The 19,959-nt window shown below is 27.4% G+C and overlaps 1 protein-coding gene and 1 long non-coding RNA gene across 2 annotated transcripts; both read left to right on the plus strand.

The window, feature by feature from the left end:
- Positions 1-559: 559 nt before the first annotated feature.
- Positions 560-1,204, plus strand: LOC148195046 (uncharacterized). The gene is made up of 2 exons (XR_015780699.1): positions 560-838; positions 931-1,204. It is a non-coding gene; the product is annotated as an uncharacterized LOC148195046 (long non-coding RNA).
- A 4,650-nt stretch (positions 1,205-5,854) lies between these two features.
- LOC148195047 (uncharacterized) lies at positions 5,855-9,561 on the plus strand. The gene is made up of 6 exons (XM_088095062.1): positions 5,855-5,879; positions 6,033-6,044; positions 6,663-7,184; positions 7,887-8,071; positions 8,570-8,608; positions 9,352-9,561. The coding sequence occupies exons 1-6, from the start codon at positions 5,855-5,857 to the stop codon at positions 9,448-9,450; spliced, it is 882 nt and encodes a 293-aa protein (XP_087951188.1). The 3' UTR covers positions 9,451-9,561.
- Positions 9,562-19,959: the final 10,398 nt, after the last annotated feature.

Here is a 19,959-nt window from a genome sequence, read left to right on the forward strand (position 1 = left end):
ATTAAACTAAAAATCATTAAAATGACAGACCTATATAGAAAGGTAAATTGAGGTGTATTTTTTTGTTAGTTTTTTAAATGATTTATTTTTTAATTAATTAAGCAATTTTCTTTTACTTTTTTTTATGTATCTGACTTGATTTTTAAAAACAGACCACACTTCTTAAACAAGTGATTTTTCAAAAATAACATTATAAAAAATACTGGTTCAAACAAACTAACCATATATCTATGTCTAAAGCTTCAAGCAATTATAAAATAATATTTTTATTTAAAGTTTTCAGTTTTAGTAAAATGACTGAAATATTTTTCTTTCATTTTTGTTTAAAATAAAAACATTCAATAAAAGGTGTTTAATCAAGGAGTATAAATATTGAAAAAAGAGATATGAATGTATGGGCCAAGACTGGGCCCATTCTCAGAATCCTGCAGTCTGTTTCAACCTAGGACGTCATCACGCACTAACTTTTGAAAAGTTTATGCTATATTTGAAATGTTTAATAAAAGTCCAAAAATAAATTAATAACAAAAAAACATGTTCAGATAAGGTCTAGGTTACTGTTGGCTCCAGGACTAAGCTCTCAAACACAGAAACAGAGCTATAACTAGAATCATGGCAGCAAAATTTGAAAAGAAAATAAAAACTTTTCATAAACTTTACTTCACCTTTCTCTGATCTTCAAAATGAATCAGAAATTACATTTTAGGGTTGGGGTTTTAGCATTTTTATGGAAGAAAAAGGGAAGAATTGATGGCGAAGGTACCAACCAGATCGGTTTTGTTTTTGACACACTTGACCACATTGCACAGATCGAGGAAGTGCGTCATTTTATGAATAGGTTAGTGTTTTTTGTTTGCTAAGTTTTTTATGTTTTGTTCTGTATTCTTCCTCTGAACCAAACATGTGCATACTATTACTATGTGTCGGCAGGTTTCGTGACCACAATTTTGTTCTCTGTTCACTTCAGAATTTGTTCAAACCCTTTGATTTATTTTTTATTCCACACTCAGATGGTGACAACTACTGGGTATGATTTATCAATCCAATAAACTATGCAAGGAAATCTGTTGAGAGAGCACAAAATCTAGTATTTAATTCTTATTCCAATATCAAACTATTTTTCTGTTTTTTTTTACTATTTTTTTCAGGCATATATTACATCGCAGTTCATACTCTGCCAAACATTTAAATATTGTTCATACGATTTATGGTTGTTTTTTATTCGACAGAAATTGAAACACGCAACTGAGATGTCACAACTAATTATTGATATTTGTAATCAGTTTTCTTATTTCTTAAATAAAATATTCACTTTTGGTTATGTGAATTAAACCACCGACTTTGTTTGTCAGTTTTCATTTTCCATCGTTAACCTTTAGTGAAAAGTTCTCAGATACTTCAAAATTAATATTTTTATGCTCACACGTTACAATGACTATTCCTGTAAAAGAAGAAACTGTTAGATTTGTTCTATATGTAAAAGCTAGTAGATTAACTATAATTACAGTATTATGAAGTAGCTTAGTAAGAAATTATAGAGTTACGAAATTAATACCTGATTAATAAATTATTAGTAAAAATGAGAAAATAAAAGAGCTTAAAATGAAGTGAGAAGCAGATGAAGAAAATATAGAGAAGAAAAATAAGGGAAGAAAGGGACGTAAGTGAAATTTAATGGATAAGGGTTTTGATTATTTTCTAATTTAGCTTAATTAGTGCATTATCTCTTGTGCATTGCATTGTTTTTCAACAATAATGGCAGTTCCTGTAACATAAAAAGGATATTACGCTCTTAATTAAAAAAATCTCCTCCACACAAACAAAAAGATAATGCCAAGTCTTTTTCACACATCATTTCTATTCAAAATAAACACGTGTTTCGATTACATGGATTTCAATTTACAAGTGTAATTAAAATGGTAAGATAAGAATGAGTTTCACAATTTTTTTAAATGTGAAAAAAAAAACTACATCAGAAACTATTCACAAATACAAATATGATACATTTATTGGCTTTGGTAATATTTCTTTTTAAAAAATTGTACGAAATTATCGCAGATCATGAAACTTGATTATATTTTTTCATGATCACTACTTTTTTATTATACTTATAATTAAAATGATTTATTATAGTAAACTATTATGTTTGCCTGTAATACGCTCTGAATTTTTAATTTCTTTATATGATAGTTTATATAATAAAATTATATTTTAATTAATTTATAAAAGTATATATATCATAAATTAATGGGTTAAATATGTTTTTAGTCCTTAAACTATTGGTCGTTTCTGGTTTTAGTCACTCTTTCAAAATAAGGTACAACTTGGTCTTATTCTTTTCGAAACTTTGGTTTTAGTCCTCGAAAACTAACGCCGTTAAAAATGTGCTGATGTGTCTAACGTCTCTGTCCACGTGTAATTGTTTTTTTGCTGACATGTGGACAAAGACGTTAGACACATCAGCACATTTTTAACGATGTTAGTTTTCGAGGACTAAAACCAAAGTTTCGAAAAGAATGAGGATCAAATTGTACCTTATTTTAAAAGAGGGACTAAAACCAGAAACGACCAATAGTTTAGGGACTAAAAACTTATTTAACCCTAAATTAATTGAAATTTGAAGAGTTATTGTGAAAATAATTATACTTTTTTTATTATAAGTACTCTTGAAAAAAAAAATAGACATAGGCTAAAATTCTAATGTGTATTTGTGTGTTTATAGGTGAAAAATACAAAGAGATAAATTTAAGCCTTCATTACATCTAACAATTTTAATAATAGACATATGATAAATTCGACAGGGAAAGTTTAAAGTTCTCTCTAAAAATGATGCATATAAATAGTATTTGTAGAAAATTTGTTACAAACATAATCTATTCTAGGCTTTCGTAATGATTTAGTAAGTTCTAGTTAATTTCAATAATTATCAAACTTAGTTTTTATTTATTCAAATACAATATATTCTTGAATAAAATGAGAATAAATCTCAATGTGTTTAATTTTTTTTATGAAAGATAAAATTTGAACTAGTATGAAAACTATGTTGATTATCTCATATAAATATCATTTGAGTAATTTTTCTAAATTTTAATTATTTAAGCCAAATAAGTTCATTAGTTAAAATCATAATTCTATATTATACTTTCACACTAGATCTTACTATAGCATTATTTTGTAAATTTTTAGTGATTATAATAGTATTATTATTTATTAAAATTTGTATGATAAATAAATTTTAAAATAAAAGTAGAGGCTATGCTATTATTTAATTGAGACCTTCAAAACAAATCTACTTTGATAGTATATATACAATGAATTTTAATTAATGTATTGTAAAGTTTCCTAATATAGTATAAGAAATTTGTTTCTCATCCATTTTAAAAATATTTCTTTCATTAACTTACATTTTTTTAATAAACACATCTAAATGTTAAATAATAAAAATGAAAATATACATATATTAAAATTCTATTATTATTATATACCAACCAATTTTAGGTCATAATAACCAATAAATTGTATCAATCATTAAAATCAGTAAGTAATTAATGTCAAATATTTATCAACGAATTTTAAATCATCACTGTTAGTGAATTTTAGGTAGTTGATAATTAATGATTGTTATTTACTAAGAAATTTTAGGTTATTAGTAATTAGTAACAGATTTCTAATTTATCAATGAAATTTTTTAACAAATATTTTATGAGATTTTTTTTACTATTATAATAAACTTGAAGTATTAATAAATTTTATTTGTTAGTAATTAGCATGCATCCGTGCTTGTGTGTGATGGCCAGAATTTGAAATTTATTTAACTATGTGTTTGACCTTTTTTATTTTCATATGTAATATTATATCTCTTCTTGTTGTACTTAATGTATATTCATGTTAAGCAAGTCGAATTAGGCACTTATATGATCCATCAAAACTATCTTGAAAATTCATCCTCATGTTTCTATGTTAAGTGGTATGTTACAACTACTTTGCAACAAATTGATCCTTGTACCTTTCAAAGATTTGCTTCTACTAACAAATGAATATTTTCTTGAATATTGAATTATCTTATATCTCTTAAATGATACTAGTTCTAATAAAAACATAATTGGTTTGACATTTTTTTTGCTTGAATTTTTCATGTCGTCCAAGTGACAATCCTTCTTCTTGTAGTGCTCAAACATTACATCAATACTTGAATGAAGGAACTTATATAATATCGAATGTTGATTATAAAAAGTGTGTAGAGTCAAGGGTTATAACATCCCAGATTATATAGAAATATATAACATAGTAGGTCCATATTTTAATATAAAAGAACAGTTAGAGTAGACTTGCAGATAAGTTATTAAGATTACAGTCATCCAAAATAAGCCATGATTTAAAACTAAACACCTTAGAGTATTTCAAAATGATAGTACTTAATTAAGAAACTCCTAAACAACTAAGCTTCAACATCATCTCCCTCCAAAGCATGCTCTAGAGGTACCTCATTCACCTCTACTCACACCCAAGTGGATGACCATTGCAAAAGAAAAGCATACCCAAGCAAAACACAAACACAGAAACAAGGGTGAGCTAGGTATACAAAAATCATGTTATAACAATCATACACAATATGCAATTAAAGACAGATATACTAGACTACACAAACATAACTTGTTGCACTTGAATTTGACTCGTCCGGACTTAGAATGATTGTCGAGCTATGGCGGGTTATGCACTCATGGTGGCCTTTACTGCTTTGCAAAGCCATTGCCAATGGGTTTCACCTTACCACACTCACGAGGTTAGTCCGTTATCACTCACCTTGGGCCATATTGGAAGCACCAAAGACTAGGACCTCCTGCTACTCCTCACCACATGGATCAATCTCTCTACTTGAGAATAAAAGACCATTGGAGCGTCAAGAAAACCCTCAAGACTGAGCTACCATGCAAATCATTCTAAACACTAAGGGCACCACCATGAATCTTCTCCTTGAAGATCATGGAATTACGTCCAATAACATAGGGCACCACCATGTAACCTCTTTTTGAGATCCATGAAATTATGTCCAATAACATAAGGCACCACCATGTGACCTCCCTTTGAGATTCATGAAATTACGTCCATCAACCATACTGTCAATTTGAAACTTAACTCAAGACATGAACAACCAAATACCATAATATTATCACATTGAATCCAAATATATAACCTCACTGATCATAAAATATAATAGATACTTTTACACCATTCTAATAATCAAAACATAACTCAAAATCACTATCTCACTTCCTTTCAACAGTTTCAAAACACTAATATTTCACTATGCTTCTGCGAAAACCAGGTTACAACAACCTTCTACTCGAAATACTTCTAACATGAACCATTCCAACAGTCAAATGCATCCAATACAGTTTATTAACGTCACCTCACAGATTCACAGATTCAACACTTCAGCATATGCAATACATATCATTCCATCTACTCAAAACCTAACATGCAAACCAAGCAGCAAAAATAATACATAATTCAATATATACACATACATGCAACTAATTATAAAGAAGTATTTCTAACTCTCCTTACCTCAAGATATCACAGCTCAGCTCAAAGACTTGCCTCAACAGTACAGAACACCACATTGGTGATAGGAACAACTCTTAGAGCTAGAATAGAGTGGAAAAATGAAAAAGATGAAAGCACAAGACACATGCAACCAGAAAAGTTTTCGTGTGCTAGGGCTAAAACAGCGGAAAAACGTAAAACAACTTACCAGTCAGAATGAAGAAACTGATTGGTCAAAACAAAGTCCTCTGCTCCGTGGACGCTTGAGCACCACCTGATCGGAAATCAAATGGCTCAAAAAAGAGAAATGGAAGAGAGAAGACAGAGGTATGGTAGAGAGAAGGTAAAGAAAAAGGAAGAACTGAGTTTTAGAGAGAAAATGGGGTTGGGTTAATGAATCAGGATGTGTCTGAAATGTGCTTTTAAAGGAACAATTTCTGGTTTCATTAACTTAATACCCTATTAACTTTCTAATTCATTTTCAGGTTCTTACAAGGGTGCATTTAAGATAATTTTTTTTAATTAAATACAATAAATATTAAGAACAATATTTAAATTGTTAAAATATTTATTCATGTATAAGTTTAATTCAGAAATATTTTAATAACATTAATTAACTGTCCATTATTTATGATTGTATAAATGAAATTTATGAATGTTGTCTGCAAATTAATTATTTTTTTATATGTATAAAATTATCCAACTCGTAAATTAGATTATGTTGGTTGTATGCAAATATAATATAAGATATATCGATAATTTCTTTTTAATTGGTAAGTCAAATTTTCATAAATTATGTTCCGGGATGCATTAATTGTTAGCCCCTTAAATAAAAAAACTTAGACCTGATAATGATAAGCATTGGATTTAATAAGTAAGGTTTAATTGCTTCCTTTGTCCCCAATTTGGTTGAATTGTGTCAAATTCATCCTCATTTCACTACAAAAAAAAATACTATTTTACGGAGGTTATTTTGTGGGGGTTATAAAAACCCTCCACAAATTAATATTATTTAAAATAATTAGAAAGATTTAACTAAGCCCTGATGATTGTGGGGGGTTTAATGTTATTAGGAGGAGGTTAATGTCTTTTAGAAATTAAAATACAATTTTAAGTTTCTATAACTTCCCTCCTAAACCCAAAATTTCCCGAATCTATCATCCCTCTCATATTTTCCCTCTTTCCAAAATCAAAAGTTGCATTTCTTTTCCCTAAAATTTTCCAAACCCTCACATTTTCTCTACTTTCCCTAAACTTTTCGTGCAAGGTTTTCATTTTTCTCCGGCAACTCAGTTCGTGCTCAAGTCATCATCGTTTTCAGGTTGTTTTTCATTGTGCGTCGATCGTCAGTTCAGCGTCTTCGTCGTTCGGTCGCCGTTACGGTCTCTGCTTCGCTCTCCATTGCAATCACTGTTGCGCTCGCCACTACGGTCATCGTTGCGCTCGCCGCTGCGTCGTGAGTTACAGCCACCATGGAGTCCTCAGTTGTGGTCGCCGTTGTGCTGGCCACTACGGTCGTCGTTGCGCTCACCTTTTCGTTGTCAGTTGTAGTCGCCATGGAGTCCTCAGTTGCGGTCGTTGTCATCGCTCATCATCGCTAGGGCTCACCGTCATTAAACCTAGGTTTCCTCTTCCAGGTTACAATTTTAAAACCTATATTGAATTATATCTATTACGAAGCCTCTTTGTTTTGTATTTGATATACTTCTTTATTGTGAAATTTGTAGGAGGTTAGTTTTATGGTATTGGAGACGCTTGTTGTTGTAGGAATTAGGGATCGACCTGTTGTTTTTGTTACTCACAGGTTAATTTAATTACCTATATTGAACTTTTGTGCACTTTACTTAGTCGTGAGTCCAGGCTAATGCAAAAGTAAGATTTCTTTTTATGTTTAAAGTTGTAACAATGTTGAGTTTTTGCATCTTCTTTTGTATGAGTGGGAAAACAAGGCATATGAATAAGGAAGATTGTTTATTTATTGTAAAATGAGTTGATACTTAGTCTTACAAATTCATTTAGTGTTTCGTTGATGCTAGTATTTCTTTTATTAATTCATTAGTATTGAAGGATTTTGTATGTTTCTGTCGTGATACTTAGTCTCCAAATGTTGATGTTATTTATTGAAGACTACTGGTACTGTATTGACTGGTTTCATGTGTTTTGCGCCCTTGAATATGTGTTACACTGATTATAATCCTGATTCTATGCTCTCTACTTTGTTTTAATGTATGGTTATAGTATGAATGTGTCATTGGGCTTTATGTGATATTCAGTAAATTTTAGACGTGGTATTTTCCAATTTTGTTGTTTATCAGCTAACATTGTTGTTATTTATTTAGATAAAGTTTTCCTGCTTCCTTCACATCAGGTTATGGCTGTCAAGAAGAATATTGAAGATGTACAGAGCAAAGATAATTACCCGTTTGGACAACAAATGTTGATTCACAATGGCAAGGTTTTAAAAGATACATTAGTTCTGAACAAAGTCTCTGAAGATGGCTTTCTAGTTGTTATGCTTAGCAAGGTATATTTCTTCCTTAAAAATGCTTTGTCAAACAAATGCATAGGCAAGCTACGTGCTCATTGGTTGTCATTTCAGCTCTCATATTTTTACTCTGTATTAGTCATTATACATTGTTGTATCTAATCTAAAGGCCTCAAATCCACAATCATCAATTACTAAGTGTTTTCAATTTATCGTTATAAAATGGAAACAAGATGTAGCACTTTAATTGTTGATAGTGAAATTTATTTGTTTAATTTTTAGATACTGAGATTTATTGATTTAACAAATTTAATTGATAGCAATCTTTTGCTTGGATTCTCTCATTCTCTGATATTTTTGTTTTGACATTGTGAGAGGTATTATATTAGATCTTGTCATATAGTATCTTTTACGCAGTTTCAATTCGATAAACTCAATTAACACATTTTTCTTTCAATAAGCTTTAGCATTTATATGGTAAGAAGCACAGTTTACCTTTTTTTACCACAATTTGCCATTTTAATTCTCTATTTTCAGAGTAAAGCATCATGTCCTACTGCAGCTCCATTTGTTCAGGTATGTAATTACTCGCTCAATTTTGGAAGTTTTCTTTCTTTTCTAGTTTTCTTTATCTGTATTAATTATGGTGAAATTATGTCAGCCTGCCAATAGTCATGCTTTTTTATTCATTGTCAATTCTGCTATATTTCTTGTTAATAATTTCTTGTTCCATACTTTAATGTTCAATATTTACTCTGCCACAGTAAATTAGGTCCTTCAAGTTATCATAAAACATTGTCTTCAATGTTGTGAGAAGAAAAGTCTTTTTTTTATTTGGCCAATGATGCTTTGATTAACAGGAATAATTATACCAAATTTGTTTATTTTTCTAGCTGGCTTTCTTTCATTTAAAGGACATGATGAGAAAGTGGTAGTCTTAATTAAAATCTGATAATAAAGTTCAACCTGTAACCTTTAACATTGATGCAATCTTTAACAAATTCATTTTTTTTTCTCACTTTTCTTGTACTGCAAAATTATGAGTATAATTATAATTGTTTATTTTTTTCTATTTTTAGTGCAACCAGTTTTATTGAAGACATGTATTATTGTATTTTGAGTGCAGCCAGTTTGATTGAAGATAGTTTAAGATTATACTTTGTTATTTTTCATAAATATATAGTCATGTCAAAGGTCAAGCATTTCCTAAATCTATAAAATTGGGCAAGTGTGGACATGTATGAGTGTAACCATAAACTCTCAAATTATACTTATCTCATTTATTATTTTATTTTAATATTTTTCTTTTATCATTTCAGGAAGCTGTTGATGTAAATGAGTCTGGGTCTTCTTTGAGTACAAGAAGATTATCTCATGCTAACAACATTTTGGGAGTTTATGATGTTTTTAAAGGATAGAATTATATTTAGTCTATTATGTATTTTTAGTGATTATGGATGAAGTTGTAATTACATTTCAATTGAATTTAGTTTTATGTTATTATGATGACATTGAGAATATAATGTTTACATTGTAATTGTCAATGAATGTATGTTATTTTAAATCATGAATAAAATTAATTTTGAATTATTTTTTTGTATTTTACAATTTTATATATTTTATTATTTTTTTTATTATTTTAGCAAGTGGATGAATTGAATAGTATATAAAAAATACAAATATTTTTTGTAATTAAATAGTTGAAAATAAAGGAGGTTAAAAACTCCCACAAGATAATAGCCACTAATAGAGGAGGTTTTCACCCTCCGCAGAAAAACCTCCGCAAATTGAATGTGATACCAGGGGGTGCGGAAAACCCCCGCAAATAAGTTGTGGCGACTCAAACTGCGGCGGTTTGAAAAACCTCCGGAAATTACTTTGCGGAGGGTGAAAACCCCCGCAAATCGAAAAAAAAACCTCCACTAAATGACATTTTTTTTGTAGTGTTTTTAAAAAAGTTTCATTGTCATCCTCACGTGGTGTAAAAGTTTCATTGTCGTCCTCACGTGGTGTAAAAGTGTCAATTGAATCCAAACATAGAAAAAATTTGTGTCAAAGTAGTCATTTTTCCTATATCTCTGTGTCTTCCTTTCATATGTCACTTCTCTGGAGCTATGAAAAGCCTTAAATTGGATAAGGTAAAATGAATATCTGTACTTGATTGTATGAAAGGAAGACACATATATATAGGAAAAATGACTACTTTGACACAAATTTTTTCTATGTTTGGATTCAATTGACACTTTTATACCACGTGAGGACGACAATGAAACTTTTTTAAAAATGAGGATGAATTTGATACAATTCAACCAAACTGGGGACAAAGGAAGCAATTAAACCAATAAGTAACTAAACAATAAGTCTTTCAATGGTAGAATTCATTGAAAAGACACAGTACCAAAAAAACTTAATTCTAACCTATATAACATATTAACACTACTCTTTAAGAAAAATAAAACAATGAGTTTATGAATTTTTTTTATCTTATATTTATTGAACTTTTTATTTATTTATATGGAATGTGAAACTTAAATAACTTGTATGTTTAAAAGAAAGTGTGTTACCATCATTGTTTCATGTAAAAGAGATATTGAATTCATCAAACTAAGTATAGCAGAAAAGATGATTAAAACTAGTTAATCTCTAAGTGCTGGGATATCTGATTGAGAATATACAAGAGGTTGTTTCATGTATTTATTAGTAATAAAGAAGGGTTTAAACCTAAAAAGTTGAGATGGATGATGAAAGCATAGTGTATAGGGGTCCCTAAAACATGAAGAAAAGAAGAAGAAGGAAGTTGAAATGTATAGAGAAAGGGAGAAACGACAGTCCCATAAATGGTAGTCCCAGATTTTTGTCATAAACTGCACTGTCTCACTCATTCCCCTTTTCCTATTCTATCTGGTGGTCGTTCTCATTACTCCCCCAACACGCTACTCCTACTTCCTTTTCAACACTCCCACTTCATTAATCTTCGTAAAGCATTTCAATATCTAACATTCATATACTCTTTGCATATATAAGGTTCAAAAATTATGGGATTTTTAAGTTCATTGCCAAATTAGTATATTCAATAGTCTTTAGAATATCATGATTTACATGTCAGTGTCAGTTCAAGTCTCTTTAACGTGTTACCACTTTCCTTCACTTTCGGATTATTATTACCATGCAGAGTGAATAGTTACCATAATCTGTTTCATATGTCACTTTCATTCATTTAATGGAATACACACGCACATTTCTTTCAATATCTCTCACCTTATTATATTTCTGTGTTTTATGAGTTAGATGTAAAGTTAATATGATGAAGTTGATGAGTTAGAAAATTTATGAGTGATGATGTGAAGGGAAAGTGTCTCTTTATTTTATGGTGTGGTGAAGGGATTTCTTATTGGTGGAAATAAAAGTAGGGAATTACTAGGCTTAGTATTGTGTGACATTAATTAGCTATCTGATAATAAAATTAGAAATTTAATATTTTCTTAAAATAATGATGTGAATCAATGGATATTTTTTATGTTTTTGAAATGTCTTCTTTTTAGGATAAACTGTATAAAGTTACCGGAATAATAAGGAAAAATATAGTGTTTCTAAACTAAGTTAGACACAATCAATAACGAAAAAGAAAACACACTCATTCTCTTCCTATTTCAACTAAAATCTCACATAATTAGCACTAATGAAAACAAAAGTAGTGTACATAATGCGTACAGCACCGACATTTTAAAATTTGAATTCATTTTTTAATCTAATTAAAATTTAAAAACAAAGGATTATCAAATGTTATTGTTACTGTTCCGACGTAAAATTTATGAAAATAATATATTTTACGCTTTAGAATTTATAAGTCTTTTAGGATTTGATTTTTAAAAGGTATATTATAAGGTTGGAGAAGGAAGCGATGTCAGAATATTTAAACATTGTTAAGATAATTTATCATATTTAAGATTGTCGGGTATACCGAAACGACTGTTATATACATACATATGACATGGTTTTAATTAGTTCAATCCAACGAAAATCAACAAATAAATGAGCGATATCTTGTGTAGTGTTTCACTTCGTTAATTTGCAACTCTAGTTTGTTCTATAAATATACACACAGTAATTGATGATTAAAAATATTAATTTAAACTAATAATTTATTTGAATCTATACCTAATTTTATTAACTTAATTATATAAAATGGGGAATACATACATATATACATATACATATACATATATACATATACATATACATATACATATACATATACATATATATATATATATTATATACATATACATATATATATATATATATATATATATATATATATATATATATATATATATATATATATATATATATATATAAGAAACTAACCTTATTGCCATATTTTGTTTGAAATAAATAATTGGGTAAGATACACTTTTCTTAAGTTTAATAAATACGTAAAAATAATTAATTTTAATAAAATTATTTAGTTAATTTAATATAATATTGAATTTTTCATGTATATATTAATACTTCATATGTTATATAAAATAACTTGATAGTTTTTTTTAATTATAAATTTATTTATTTATTTTTTATTAATTAAGGATTTAATTTTCATTTTTTTTAAATTTTCTTCAAATTTCTATTTTGAAAAGGGAAAACTAAACGAGAATTTGGTTTCATGAGAATTGAATTCCGATCTAGTTTTAGGTGAGATTGTAAAATTGAAAGTCATAAGAGTGAACCGTTCTATCAAAGAAAATAATTAGAAAAATGTGTATGACATATACATATATATATATATATATATATATATATATACACATATACATATATATATATAAATACACATATACATATATATATATATATATACACACATATACATATATATATATATATACACATATACACATATACATATATATATATATATATATATATATACATATATATATATATATATATATATATATATATATATATATATATTTTATTTTTTTTTTTTGTGACAAGTTTGTTACTAAAACTAAAATTAATTATTTTTTAGTAATCTACAAGGTTAAATACTTGTTTTTTTCCCCCCAAGATTAGTCAATAATTTAGATTTCTGAAGTGTAATCAGAAGTTCAAATGTCTAAGCGTAGGTTAAAATTATTAGTAATCCAATGACATTCCTGAATTTATGCAGCTCTTTACACCAATGAACTAAATATTTGTTTAATGTTTACGACAACAACAACAACATATAGATTATAAAACCTTAGACGGTGCATAAGGAGACAGAAAGCTATCTTTTCTGCATGTTCCTATCCCTGTATTTTATTTTACTTTTGTGGTTGTTGTAAGATCCCCGATTAAGTTAATGGACAGGATTAACCTGTCTTCTTAGATAAAACTTAAGTAGTAATTAGCTTTAATCATGAAATATTAATTTAGTGATAGTATAATAATATTGTGGCGTTGCGCCGGATTAAGAGTAGTTGGTGGTAGCATTTGATGTAGAAGTATGCAGAGTAGGCATTAAAGTGTACATCCACAACCACTCTTTGTTGTCCCACCCACAAAAAAAAAAGGATAGATAAAGAAATGTTATAGGTCACCACTAATGTAGCATCACCAGCCTCTACCTAGGGTTCATCATCTTACATCAAACCCTAATTATATGATAATTACTGCATAATCAGCAAATACACAAGGGGTATATTTTTATCAGTTTTTTTTCAGTGGAAGTTTAAAGGTCTAATTTTATTAAGGTATTTTATATTTGATTGATATTTTCACAAGTACAAAAGATCATTTGATTTCGTCTAATATGTTTCAGATTTAAGAAAAATGAAGTTTTTGAAATTGTAATCGCATTTTTTAAATTACTAAGAATGAATGAACTTCAACTATACAATAACTTAAGCTTACATGTTCCAAATAATTTAGAAAATGTTACTAACAAATTTTAAAATTTACTAACAAATTTCATTGAAGATTTTAGAATTTATAATACCAACGAAATATTTTTGTTAATAAGATTCTTCGATAAATTAGAATTTTTATTACTAACAAAATTTGTTAATAAGCTTCGTTAGTAATTTGATATCATTATTCTGTCGATAAAATAAGTGACAATTTTTTTACAAAGTCTAATGAGATTTTTTTTGTATATTAAGAAGAGGTGGGTGAAAAGAAGGAGAGAAAAATAATTGAAGGAAGAGGAATAAGAAAAAGAAAAGGAAGAAAAATGAGAAGAGGAAGAAGAAAAATAGGTAACAACGCAGCTTGTCCACTGTGGAGGAACAAGAAGAAGAGGAGGAAGAAGAATTGAAGGTGGTGGTGATAGACTGGGTGGCAACGATGGTAGTGGCGAAGGGAGATGAGAAGGAGGTAAGGAAGAGAAACAAAAGGAAGAAAAAGAATAAGAGAAGAAAGGAAAAAAAAAAGAAGGGGAGGTGGAAAACTAATACCAAATTGTAACATGTATCAGTGAATTTTATTGATAATCAAAATTTGTTGGTAATTATCAATGAATATTTATTAACGAATTTTAGATTATAAGAAATTATTGACTAAATGTACATTTTACTTATAAAATTTATCGATGTTCATTTTATCAACGATTTTTTGACGGTTGTAATTCGTCAACAAACTCAAATTACTAATAAAAGTTTACTAGTATAGAAAGATCGTATTACTTAGTAATACAATTTTTTTTTTAATGATAGACAAAATTATTAAAGTTATGTTAAATAAATTTTTTAATTACAAAAAAAAGATTTTTTATTAAAGAAATTTTATGTAATAAACATTTTTAAAATGTTGATATTGATTAAAATATTAATTTTTATGTATGGAGAAGCTTAAGAGATTGGTAGATTTGACGTTGGTTAATATTTTGTGAGAAAATTTGGTTTAAATCTTAATTAATTATTTAAAATTGATTATTATTGTTCTCTATTTATAATATGTTTCAAATTCAATTTTTTGGTAAATTACTTTTAGTAGTTAATGTTTTTATATTAAGTCTATTGCGATATTACTAAGTTTAATTATTGCATACGAAAAGTTTGAAACTCATCGACTTTGGCACAAAAAGTGTCTCAAAAAATTAAAGAAGAAATATATATTTAACTTATTTTTTATCTGAATTTTTAAACAACGACAAATTAAATGTAATATATATATTACGTGATTTGATAATAGATTGAAAATAACTTTTTGATTTAAAAACATGATCTATGATTGTGCTAAAATATCATCTCAAACTATTTTGATTCAAGTGAGAAGTAAGTGGTATAATCAAATATTATTTTTTATCAAATATCAAACTAAGATAACTTCTTTAACGATTTGATCTCTAATTTAATATATATTAATTACTTGTGTAAGAAAAAAAAATGTTAGATTTAGAATATGTTAGCTCTCGCATGAATGCTCATTTTGAACTTCTCTCTAATTAACTAGGAGGTAGATTTTTATTTTCAGGCACATATTCTAAATTTTTAAGTTAAAATAATAATAAAAAATTCAACTCGCATTATCTTCAAAATAAAGCATAAACTAAGTCTCGCGAATCAATTAATATTAACTATAATCTTATTCTGAGTGGGACGACTGTTATGTTTCAATTTAAACTGTGATTTTTATTTAATAAGAAGTGAAGTTATTTAAAATAAAATAAATACATGCATAAATATATGTTTATATGTTGGTGGAGAATAAATTCCTTTTATATTAATTTTTTTATCTATTTCATAAAATCTACAATATTAATAAGATATACGCACGTAAAGATATTTTTACTTATTGTTTTAAGCGAAGTGCATAGATTATGAAATAATATTTTTATTAGTATATATTGTTTTATTTGTGAATATTTAATTAATAAGCATTGGAAGCTACGAGACTAAGAAATCGGGAACTATTTTGAAAACCGGATTGGACAGGTGGAACTAGCATGGTCAGATAATTGATTTAATGAAATCACAAAATTGATATAGTAAAAAAAGTTTAAAATTCTTAAATTGAACAAAACTTATATAAACCGGTTTAATTTAAAAATAATTAATAATATATTATTTCATTTATTTAAATAAAAATCAACCAAACTTTTTGATATTTTATATTTACATATGAACTTAATATTATTATTATTTTTAAGGTAAGTATGATAATATATTTTATTTTAACTTGTTTATTTAAAATATTAGAAATCTATTTTACGTTTTATTTTTCTTTGCAGTATCATAAAATTGTTTTTTTATGTATTATTTAATTGTTATAATATTAATTTGAGCTCAGTTTCACCATGTTTAATGATTGAATATTTGTTTTGACCAATTTAATAACCGGTGTAAGAACCTCTTTTTGTGCCTTATATAAGTGCGAAAATAAATTTAAAAATAATACTAAATTTATTTTATGTTTAAGCTACAATTTAATTAATTATGTGTTTAAGATATGTATATGTATGAGTTAGTTGTAGATTGAAAAGGAGTGTAATAGCGGTATTTGAGCATAGAGGTGAGATAATAGTAATTTTGAGTGGTTAGATACTAAAAATAGAAAAAGCATGTGGCTTTTGGGCTGAAATTGATAAACACATTTTCCGATGACAGTGATTCGATTTGTCTGAGGGTGAGAGAGGAAAAAAAAGTGTTTAAATCATGAAATAGATGTGTTGTTAAGGAGTAGAAAAGAAGATCAAAGGATGGAAAGAGGAGATATTTTAACTAAAAGAAAATGAAAAAAATAATAACAAGAAAGTTATAACAATTTGTTATTATAAATTAAATACTAAATTATAATTTATTATTAATTATTATTATAAATAATTTTAATATTATTATTTTCGTTCAGATTTTCTTAATTTATATTATTATTGTATTTTTTTATTACTTTTCATTTTACTTTTTGATTATTAATTTTTAAATATGTTAATATTATTTTATTATGTATATAATATAATTATATAGTATGATAAGATAAAAACATAATCCATTTTACAATAATAGAACCAATTAATAATATTTATTTGTTATTTGTAGTCTTAAAAAATTATAAACATATTTTATCGAAAATATAATGATTTCATGATTGTTTTTATTGACAAATCTTTTCAAAATTTCTTATTACTAGTATGAGAAATTTTGTGCAGAGATGAACTTTCTTCTTGTTATGATTTGAAGCTTGGTCATATGTCAACCACTTCATAGATTATTCAACCAAATTCGATAAGAATTCATAGATTATTCAACCAAATTCGATAAGAATATTTAGTGTTTATGATAGGGTTTAGTGTTGCAAGTTCTAATGATGGTCATAAGAAGAAACAAACTCAAAAGTATTATGATTGAAAGCTGGAGGGTAAACAATTTTGCAAGTACTCAATGCTGCCTTAATTATGCTCCATCTCACCTCTAACCAAGACAAGGAACAAGCTTGGACAATGGAGATATATTTACACATATATGTAAGTTATTTCAACTAAACTTGAATGGAAACGAATCCAAAAGTTAGTATGATACAAGTTTGGATTGAAACACATCCATTAAATACTTAAAAGCATCTAAAAGTGATAAGGATTGAAAGATGCTTGAATACCAAAGCATATAAAGGTGTTAGGGATTGAAATATATGAGAATTGAAAGATATTTGATTATCAAGTTGTCTATAGACATTAAGGACTAAGGTTTTGTTCACTTGAATGGATTTGAGAAAGAATGATTGAATGAATTTGAAAGTAAAATTTTGTTGTCTGTTTGAGTGGATTTGGAAGTAAAGTTTGTGAGAATTAGTGTAGGATTTGATTGATGTGACAGATTAAAAAAATTTACTTCAAAATCCACTTTCACTTATCTCCAAATCCACTCAAATAAACAACAAAAAAATTTACCTTCAAATTCTCACAAATCCATTTAATCAATTTCCTCCAAATTCATTCAAATGAACAAAACCTAAGAGATATTCGAGAATTGAAAAATGTTATGAGTTCTAGAAGTGTTGTTGTATTCAGTAGAGGAGTTATATATAATGGTTAGTCTTTAGCTTGTCATTATATGGGGACATTAAAGGTCAGGTAAAATTTTCAACAATACGATTGTTTTCTTTTTTATTACAAAAATTTTATCGCGTTCATTTTCTTTATTAGTTTTAATTAGAATTAGTATACAAAATTTTCTTATTTATTGCAAAAATATCAGTGTATCCACTTTATATACTGATAATAACTAGAATTAATATAATTTTTTTTTCATTACAAAAATGTTACCACGCTTACTTTCTATACTTGTTATAATTACAACCAATATGAAAAGTGTTATCGGATTTATAATTATATCACTTCATCACTTTTTATATCTAATAAATTATAACCCATATAAATAACTGTCGTAAAAAGTCGTGATCACAACACAAATTTTACCAATAAACATTATATACATCAAAGCAAAGCAAAGATTGTGTTATAAATTAGAAAAACTACTTCTTAGTATATTGTATATTAATGATTAAATATATTAAGAAACAAGAAGTGCACATATAAAATTAGAAGAAATATATTAATATAGGGTGATGTAAGTGCTTTAATACTCATGTTGGCTTCTTGTACAAGCAAGGTAAAAAAAAATCACTTACTTTATCTGCAGAAATAGGAAATAGATATAATGGAATCCATGAATATATGGGGTTTGTTTTTTCATGGTAACCTTTAACAGTGCTGAAGAGACATCGACACTTGTCATCATGCATGAAAGCGTTTGATCATCATCTAATCCATGATTGAGCAACAAATGTTGTATGTATAAAAGGATGAGAGTGGTAATAAAATTGTGCAGCCATGGAAACAGCTTTTTGGTAGTCATTTTCTTATCCGTTATTCTCCAACTCCCAACAGCCCTATAGTCCTACTTCCTTAGCTTCACATCATTAACCATTTAAATAATACATCATCAATCACTTGCCAATTCTCATTTATCATGTTTTCATACTAATGAACATGTGGATAAACTATGTATTTGTTTCACATATAGATAAGTTTATTCATTGGAATCTTCACTAACAAATAATTTCAAAGCTTAAATTCTTAAGTTTGAAAATGAGAATATATATATATAGATTGACTAACACATCTTTTATTTGATCAAGAAAATGATTAATTAGATTTAATCTTCATCTTTGTATTAGGGATGTTAAGAAGTGGAGACAATTTCATTATCTTATATCCCCATTCTCGTATAATTTTTTATTTGATCTTCGTACAGGGAACGAAAAGAATATATTATACCGTATGTCTAATTTTTTTATTATTTCAATGTCAATTAAGGTAGATTAAACATGATATTATCAAATATTTTTCAAATATGAATATTTATCAAAAAATTATAAATGTATATATCTTATACCAAATTAATGGAAAAAAGTTGATTAAAAAAATATAAAAAAACAAGTATGAAAGTTTTAAAATATTTTAAATGCATTTTTACCTCTTTCTATGAATTCTAATGAAATATTTTTTTATAAACTAATAAAAATTATAATATATTACTTGAATAAAAATATACAAAGAAAAAAACTAATAATAATTAAAATTCAGCATAGATTCTGGCAAAATGGGCTAACGCGTTTAAGCTCAGCCCGACTTTGGCTTGCTAAGAACGGGTTGAGGCTAGTTCGCCACTTAAAAATAGGTTAAATTTATAACTCGTGCTAACGAGTTGCCAAGCTGTCAGGCTGAAACGAACTCATGCTAGATTGATGTCGAACTACTAGACGAGCTGCCAGGCTGATATCGGACTGCATATGAATAATTTATCACTTATTTGAATATAACATCTCTGCCTGCATTTGAATTTTTCATAATATATCAAAATATTTTCATATATTAAATGATTTAGGTTTTTCTAATGATATCGGGCTGACGAGGCTGGAGAGGCTGGCCTAAGTGTTGTCGTGTA

This window comes from Vigna umbellata, chromosome 7, assembly GCF_029865625.1.
Source record: "Vigna umbellata cultivar VRB3 chromosome 7, Vumbellata_1.0, whole genome shotgun sequence".
In the NCBI taxonomy this organism is placed as follows: Eukaryota; Viridiplantae; Streptophyta; class Magnoliopsida; order Fabales; family Fabaceae; genus Vigna; species Vigna umbellata.